Genomic DNA, 8931 nt, shown 5'->3' on the forward strand with positions numbered 1-8931 from the left:
AGACAGACATGGATGAAAACTCATTTTAATTTCACCAAAGCATTTATTTTATTGTCAGTAACAGGAGCAGAACCAAAAAAAAGAAAAGAAAAGAAAAAGAAAAATGTAGGAACACAATGCCTACTCCCCAATTTCCTACAGAAGCAACAGCACTAACAACTATAAACTCATCATAAACTATAGGCTCTTCTCCCCACCCCGCCGCCCCCAGTGGGCCCTCTATCTCACCTTCCCCTTTGCCCCTAAAGCGCAGTGGCACTATCCTTGGCCTGCATGCCCCCCATTCCTCTCCCTCCCTCTATCCCCAGTCATCTCCCAGGATCTAAAGCATTGGCAGCCCTCCCACACATGTGCACAACCTCCCCACATACACCCCGCCCCCACCCCCCTCATACACAATATACAAAGTAAGACTTTAATTTTACACTATTATACAATCAACTCTATATTCACTCCCTGGAGAAACAAATCTGGATAATGATTATTATTTTTTAATTAAAATATATTTATAGTAAGTGTTTCATTTGTATATGGATTTGGTTTTTATTCAATAATTTGTTGAAATAATATTATCTGAGAGATTGTGTGTACAGCCCTCAAGTGATCACCAAAACTTAAGTAGTCCTCCACCCAAATAATTGCTCACACCTGCTATAGAGGGAGAGTATTGAACTGCATAGCTCTAGAGTGATCTATTCCCTATTCAATACCCTACCTCTAACCCAATAAATGGGTGATGCGAGATGCCAAGGGACACATATCCAACCATTGTGTTCAACAGCCACGAATATATTTATCCACTCCCTTTTTGAACCTCACTAGGCTATCTGCCTCCACCACTTGCTGAGGCAATGAATTCCACAAGACGTTTCCTCAGAAATCATTCAGATTCTTCATACCCACAGGGACACCTTAAAGACCTTAAGCTCATATTACCATGGACTTAAAACAGAGCTCCCAACATCTCAGGGTTAGGACACCATTATTGCCATGGTAGACTGGTTAATAAAGGTGACCCATTTCCTGCCCTGCGTCCAGCTTCCATCTGCAAGGGCTGTGGTCACTCCGCTAGTCCAACGTGGTTTCCAATTACACAGTCTTCCAAATTACATAATTTTGGATTCTGGCACACAGTTCCCATTCTGCTTTTGGAAGAAGGTGTGGATTCTGCTACCTTTGATGAATCCTCTGGATGAGGACAAAAAAAGAAAAAAGAAGAGAAAAGAATGGGAACTGCATCCCCTGGGGCACTGAAAGCTAAAGCCCTGGGGCTATAGTCTGAAGGGAACAACTCAGTAGTGGTGATTGACAGGAGTAGATAAGATGAGACCCGAGACGCCTTCTAGTTCTTGCATCTCCAGAGAGTTGGTGTGGAAGTGAGCAGAACTTTCTTGGAGGGGAGCTTTGAGAGAACAACTGGTTGGGATCTTCAGGGAGAAAAATAATCTAGAAGGAAGAAGTGGGAACTTTAAATCACTTGACTGTGAAGCTTTGTCTGGCTTGGGCTAGTAGATAAGGCCTTCTCATGAGTTCAGTATGAGTCTGTCTTCTTGATCTTCTCCTCCATGCTATTTAACTTCTTTTTAAATTCCTCCTGCATTTTCAGCACCAGGTTGGACTGGGTCTTCTGGAACTTACAAGTTTCATCTAGCTCCTTTTTCTTAGAGCAGAAACGAGGATCAGAATGGTTCATACATAGGATCTCTTTTATTTGGCTGAACAGTTTCTTCTCATTTATTTTAGTGTAGGTCTCTAACATCACTTGCCCCAGGTGAGCCACTCTGAAAGCTTTGAATGCTTGGTCGATCTGTTGTTTGTTTTCATTAGAACCTGAATATTCCTGGATCCAGTAGAGGCAGGAGTCAATCAAGTAGAAGATCATCTGGAAGAAACTCCCCATATTCTCCCACTTTTCCTTCACCTTCTCCAGTTCCTTCAGATTATAGTCTAGAGAGGCAACTATGTTTCCTTCGTACTTAAGCATAATAATTTTTTCATCAATTTCCTTTTGCTTCTCCTTAAGCTTAAGGAGGGTCTCAAAGCTGTCCTTATGTTTATCATGGTCTCTCATCAAATCTTCCCCCATTTGCTGTATCTGTGATTTAACATCTTCAGTCTTCAAATCTGGGGTTAATAAGATCGGATCGGCCTTCATCTGACCAACAGACACTTCTTCCTGCTTTTCCCTGAATTCTTTGTTCTGCTTTTCTTGGGCAATCTTCTGATGTATTAGTTTCTTCTGCTCCATAGCTTGTTCCAGTTCTCTCTGCCTATCCAGACAGTTTTCTTTACCCTTAGACCAGGCATCCAGCAGGTTTTGGAGGTCCTTTATTAGGTCCAAGAACATGTCCTTTGTCTTCCGAATGGCAGACTTACGGGCCTCAGCTTGCTCTCTCTTGCACTGGAGATCATCTATTCCCACTGAATCCCCCTTTATAACAACATCTTTCATCATCTCTGTGAGGCATTCAAACCACATGCAAATATTTTCTATGTTTGCATCAGCATTGGAGAAGGCATTTTCTGCTTGTGTACTCAATTTATACAGACATTTAAGCTCTTTAAATTCTTTCTGCTCCATGGAATTGCTCACCACTTCTCCCAGGATGGCAACAGAGGATGGTGCTGGCATGAGGAAATCCTCCCAGTTGATGGCACCCAAATCCAACATCTCAATCTTCTCCCTCACCTTTTCTACTTCTTGATGGTTCACTTCTGGTCTTACTACAGCTTGAGCCTGGTTCCATGTAGCTGCCATTATGTAGCCCTGCAAAACAGAGAGGTAAGTCATGACAGGCATGATGGAGCTCCATTTGCTGGATACTCAAGCACAGGATTCTGTATTTTTTTAATCCCACCCAATCTTAGCAGTACAGACAGTTATGACTGCTTCCAGACTCTCTCAGAGACCAAATCCCTACTCCTACATTTCTGCTTGGTAATGGCACCCAACTGCCCATCTGCCCAAGATGAAAGACTGGTCCTGAGCCCCCCCACACCCACTCTGATTATCTTAAACTCACCCTCCCAGAGCTTCTTTGTCATGGGTCTTCCAATTTATAGTTTAACCCTCAAAGGGGAGGTGACAATTAAAATAAGAACTACAGACTTGGCAGAAGTATTTCTAAACCACACGCTGCAGTCCTACAAGCCACACAGATCTAGACAAAAATAAGGCAACACCCATATTCAGTTATTCTATTATCCTTGAGGGTTCTCCAAATTTTGATTAATTTCTTCAGAGTCCCAAGACCTCCTTTCTTCCACCATCAGATCATAATCAAAGAAAAGACATAAAGAGGCAGCTACTAAATTTACATTTCCCTTTTTTACTAGAGTTGTTGGAATGATCTAGGTCAGTGGGAGCCAACCTTTTCGACAGGTGTACCACAAAGTAGCCCCATACCCTGCTCAAGCACCGCTCTGATCCACTTCCACTCCATGATCTGCTGCTCAACTTTCTGCTCCCTGTTCTGTGTCCCTGTCTGATCTGCCTTCTGTTCTCTGTCCTATCTGCCACTGTGAGTCTGTCCCTTCCCCAGTCTACCATATGTCACAATGGGGCTAGCCATGCCATGGGTTAGCCCTCCCCTGCCCAGCCCAGAGAATAGGGAAGTAGTAAGATTTCTTTGGTAATAACTTTTATTGGGACAAATAGAGAGTCAGTGGAGATCCTAGACAATCTTTTGGGAGACCCAAAGAGGAGTATTCCATGTTCACAAGTTTGTCTAACATCTCTTCTCAACCCTATAGCTGGTCAAGTAAAGAGTGATTAGCAAATAAAACTTTTTTTATCCTTTTAGATCTGCCAGTTTGTTTTCTCCCAGTACTCTCCTGGTAAGCCTTAGCCCCTTGCAGATGTTTTGTTGTTTGGTTACCAGCTCCCAAAAGTGATAATGACTGACTGTTCTCCTGTAGAATACAGGGTAGAGAGATGGACCTTTTGGGAGCTCATCCATCCCCTGCAATAAGCTTCTCCTTAAATCACAGTAAATCAATTTAAAGAACCTTTCATTGTTCAGCCTGTTACAACACTCAGACTTTCAAGACAGAAGACAGGCTCACAAAATAAAATGGGAGTTGAAATTCAGATAGTCTGATAATGCTATGGTCAGACAAACTCATTCTTTCTTTTTCTCTGTGGCAATGGTGCAATCTGCTTTTCTATAGAGCTGGGGTGACCTCTCCATGGCACAAAAGCCTGGGATGTGTCTACTGAGATACTGGGTTGCCTGTATACCAGTGTCTCCCTCTCTGCCTTAGTCCAAAGGAAAGGCAGATGCCAACTCATTTGGAACCAGGTGGCTACAGGAGCTGGTGGGAGCAAAGCCCATTGTTCATTTGTCTATCTATGGGACTACACTCCTAAACTGTCTGGCAACTAGGGTTCAAGAGCCCTGTGTACCCTATCACAGAATCAGAAAAAATTAAGGTTGGAAGGGACCTCAGGAGGTCATCTATTCCAACCCTTGCTCAAAACAGGACCAGTCCCAATTAGATCATGCCAGCCAAACATTTAGCTACCAGGGGCTTCAAGATGTCCAAGGATGGAGATTACACAGCTTCTCTGGGTAGCATGTTCTAGTGACATTTTTTTTTCCTAATATCTAACCTCAACTTCCCTTACTGCAGCTTGAGACCATTGTTCCTTTCTCTGTCATGTGCCACCAGTGAGAACAGTCCTGCTCCATCCTCTTTCAAACTACCCTTCAGGTAGTTGAAGGCTGCTATTAAATCCCTTCTCAGTTCTCTTCTGCAGATGAAATAAGCCCAGTTTCCTCAGCCTCTCCTTAGAAATCATGTGCCCCAGCCCGCTAACCTTTTTTGTTGCCCTCCAATAGATTTTCTCCAATTTGTCTACATCCTTCCTGGAGTGGGGGCCCAGAACTAGACACAGGACTTCAGATGTGGCTGCACCAGTGCCGAATAGAGGGGAAGACTCACTTCCCTCAATTTGCCGGCCCAGGATACCATTAACCTTCTCTGCGCTTCTGGTGCTACTTAGCCAGTCAGTCTTCAACCAGCAATATACTCTATCCATTTATCTGGATCTCTTAATCCACTACTACTCTATTCCTGCCACCCTTTCCAAGCAGACATTCCCTAAAACTCTCCCCTGTAAGTTGGCCTGTTCACTACTCCCTGGTTCCAAAAGGTTTTATTTTTCCTGCTTTCTGCGAGACAGCTAACAGTCAAGAAAGCTTGGCGATAGCTTCTTAGCAGAGTCCCTAGTGATCTCCCCCACCCCTCGGACTATAGCTAAGCAAGAGGCTTAAGCACTGGTCTAACTCCTGAGTTTTAGCTACTTACAATACATATATGTAAGTTATTAATTATAAATAAACTATTAATTAAACAAAGAGCTTACCTTAAAGGCTTATCTTCAAAGAGCAATGCAGTAAACAGAACTAAGGACTGCTTGCAAACTGTCCTGTTTGCTATCCCTGTTCACTCACTGTCTGGTTGCTGGGGGGAAGGCTCCCTTTATACCCTGCTAGTACTGGCTCCACCCACTTGTTATAGTTTTTGTCAGACAGGCAGAAATCACCCAGTCACTCAGCAAGTAGCATTTCTAGCTTCTCAGAGCACAAGCCCAAAGCTCCCACAACAACTAACAAACACTCAGCAAGCCAAACACACAGGCAGCTTATCTTTCCAGAGCAGGACCTTCTGCCTGGTTCCTAAGTCCTATTTCTCTTCCTCTTGCTCCTCTTTCTCCCAGTGAACTGCTTGGCAACTGCCCTCTTTGCGGCCCCTGTTCCTATCTTGGATTGGACCTCAGTTCCACAACTTTTTGGCAGCATTTCCTCCATCAGGGGTAAAATTAGTTTCCCCTCCCCCAGGTTCTCTTCTGTCATTAACATCCTAGAGAATACTGGGTTATTTAAACACCACCCAGCACTGAACATCAGTAGTTGAAGCTAGTACCATTTACTGTAAGTTACAGTAGCAGCCAAGCTTCACCTGACACACATTAGGAATACTAAGCAGACAAATGTGTGAAAAGAGATCTGTTAACTAGTGGAAATAGATACATTGACATCTGACATCAACCAGACATACTAACCAGATAAAAATATGTCAAATGGCTGTAGGGCATTTGTACAGGACATGAGATTTCCCATTTAAGCTGCTGCAACTGCATTTCCATTTGCACAAACAGGATTTACTGCCATTTTAAAAGTCTTTTTGGCATGTTAAACTAATACAGACATGTTTTATTTTGCGGCACCCCTGCTTACACCACCCTATCTATGGATTCACGCGAGTCATAGACTTGTAATTACTGTCTTTTGCCACCAGGTACTGCTGTGCTATTTCTGTAGTTCAGGCCTTTGGCTACTGCATGCTGCTATTTGCTGCTGGTGGGTTTGTTTGGGATTTTTGCCTCTTGCTCATCCCTCCCTTACTTCCCCCCTGCTCCCACAGGGAGTAGAGGCTGGGGCTGCTACAGGGAAGTGGGTTGCCTTGGAGGGCAGACAGGAACTCCATGGCCCAGCAGCATGGAGGCTGGTGCCTGTGCTCACAAGGGCTGAGTGGGTAGAAGATGCAGGGGAAGGAGGGTGGAGGGCAGCTGTGGCCAGGCTGTCTGGAGCAGCAGCCCCATCCTTGTGCTGTATTCGGGCGGGTTTTTTAAATACAAGCCAAATGTCTGGGATTGTCTCCCCAGTCTGTTTCCAATATGGTCACCGCTAGAACTACAGTTCTGTTGCATTTAGAAAGTGGGTTTTTAAACCTAGATCCCCAAGAATTGATGCAACACCCAGTTGATCAACAGCAGGAAGGCTTTAATAATAACAACACAAGCAAGCTTATAAAACCAAATGACAGAAAAAGACTCCTTCTCAAAATAAAATGAGCTACTCCACAAAGTCCTAGCACATATTTAGCAGCAATAGTGTTCTCTCACCAATGCTGGTGGAGGAAGCTGGTCCAGTCTTGCAGTTTTCACCAAGCAGGATCCCTTGCTGGTTAAGTTGGGTGCAATGTAGCTGCGCTCACTCTCTCTGCTTCTCCTGGAGTGCACACTTTGCTGTCATATTTTGTGAATTCTTATCCTGTTTAATTGTATAACTTCAAAGCATTTTTCCTTGATAGTTGGCCGATTAGAGTCCAAACAAACAGGGAGGAAAAGGTGTTGATCATCCTATCATGACTTTTTGCCTGGCTCCTGTTCTTGCATTGTCTAGGTGTAAAACTTGTGCATCTCTGCCGACTCTGTAATTGTAGATCCCAATGACTTCCACTTGCCTTGTTTGTACCAGGGTAGGCATCATTCCGCAAAATTGTGTCAGGATTCCTCTCTGCTGTCTCACCTGCCACAACTTTGAAGATTTAATTAAATTTTAGGAGGACTATGGTTCCCCTAACCCAAAACCGACTGCTGTTTATCAAGAAGGAAGGTGCGGCCAGAGAATAAAAAGGCAAGAAAAAAAAATTAAGGTAACACAAAAAATCCTGATGGCGTCTTGTCTCTCTCTCTGCCCACAGGTCAGGATCCCTGGGGCTTTCCTCGTTCCCCATTTACCTTCCAGGCATTCTCAACCACAGCTCCAGCGATCAAGCATTTCTTTTTTTCTTTTCACTCCCCACTAATTGCTATCCCGCCAGCTTAATTAAATGCCTGCTGTGGGATTTTTCCTCTCTTATTTTTTTCTTCTCTGAGCTCCTCCGAGCTCTGTAGACCAAATAGGTCTGCTGTCCTGTTCCTGGGAACTTCAGTCCTGGCTGGCAAGCAGGTGCTTCCCCTTACTGCTGACCTCTCTTCCTCTCTTTTACTTTTCCTCTTCTTTCTGTCATCCAGGGCTGGAAATAGCTGCTGGTGGTGTAATTAAACCAATTCAGTTCACCTAGCAAGCTAATAAGCCTATACCAGGGCAGATGGGGAAATCCCGCTTGAGCATAGCCATGCTGCAATGGCTGGATGGACCTCTTCAGCTGGGACTCTCCTCAAAGCAGGTATCCCTGACTTTTCCACATTAAGCCCTGAGGCTTTTCTTGCTGAATGATGGCTGTGGACAAGTTAATTGAAACGTTAATTACCTGAACTGTGGGTTGCATTCCCACATCTAGTTGCACATTTGATTTTACTACCACTGGACCTACTGGTATTCTATGTGACATCCCTTGTATTTTAACCAATTGCATTTTTGTTGCTCCATTTGGACCCCAAAGTTTCCAGATACCACTGTAACCCTGGGTGTGGCACTACATGCACCCTCACCTGAATAATGGGATCCTGGGGTACCCGGTACCCGGTAGCCAGTAGCCCTGCTCAGCCCCCCTGGGAAGCTGCTGCAGTGCCCCGAGCGGAGAGCCTCCCCGTACAATCAAGCACCCTTGCACACAGTTCTCAAACTATTTACAAGATTTAATTATTTACATAATAATAAATAGTCATGAAATAAACACATGGATATACTGTCTAATAAACCCTCAAGAACTTATTTACACAGTCTCTCACTTGCACATGGTGTACTGGGGATCCCATGTGCACTGCCCCTGGCGGGGTATCTCAGGGAGCGGGACTGTCTGTGTCCCTGCACGTGGTCTGTGGATGCTCCCTGGCACTGGTGCCCGTCTCTGTGCTCCTGGGGTCTCCGGGCAGCAAGCGGCGGCTCCTCTGCAGTTCCTGCAAGACAGCCTTCCCCTGCCTTTGCCCCCTTCCCTGGTTCTGCTGTGAGCAGTGTCTGGGCTGCAGGCTGTAGCAACCCTCCTGCTGCCTCACACAGCCTCACAGCCCCAGCAAATGCAGCCCCCCCCTGGGCTTGGCCTGCCCCTGGCGCCCCTCACCCCTCAGGGAAACTAGGGCAGACTCCGGCAGTCCCCCTTTCCCCTGGCTCTGCTGTGCTCCCCCAGCCACGCTGGCTGCAGTCAGGTCTCTTCAGACTTGGGTTCTCCACACAAGCAGTCCCTGCCTGCTCCTCGCAC

At 45.2% G+C, this 8931-nt stretch overlaps 1 protein-coding gene across 2 annotated transcripts; it reads right to left on the reverse strand.

The window, feature by feature from the left end:
* Positions 1-878: 878 nt before the first annotated feature.
* Positions 879-7015, reverse strand: LOC102370580. 2 transcript variants are annotated; one of them, XM_006034895.1, is made up of 2 exons: positions 6911-7015; positions 879-2767 (listed from the first exon to the last, which is right to left on the reverse strand). In XM_006034895.1, the coding sequence occupies exon 2, from the start codon at positions 2756-2758 to the stop codon at positions 1532-1534; it is 1227 nt and encodes a 408-aa protein (XP_006034957.1). In that variant the 5' UTR covers positions 2759-2767; positions 6911-7015; the 3' UTR covers positions 879-1531. The 2 variants fall into 2 exon arrangements, with proteins under 2 accessions (XP_006034957.1, XP_025072783.1); XM_025216998.1 differs by lacking the exon at positions 6911-7015 and adding an exon at positions 5369-5444 and having other exon boundaries at positions 880-2767.
* Between the last annotated feature and the right edge of the window lie 1916 nt (positions 7016-8931).

Source organism: Alligator sinensis, unplaced genomic scaffold (genome assembly GCF_000455745.1).
Source record: "Alligator sinensis unplaced genomic scaffold, ASM45574v1 scaffold1378_1, whole genome shotgun sequence".
NCBI lineage: Eukaryota > Metazoa > Chordata > Crocodylia > Alligatoridae > Alligator > Alligator sinensis.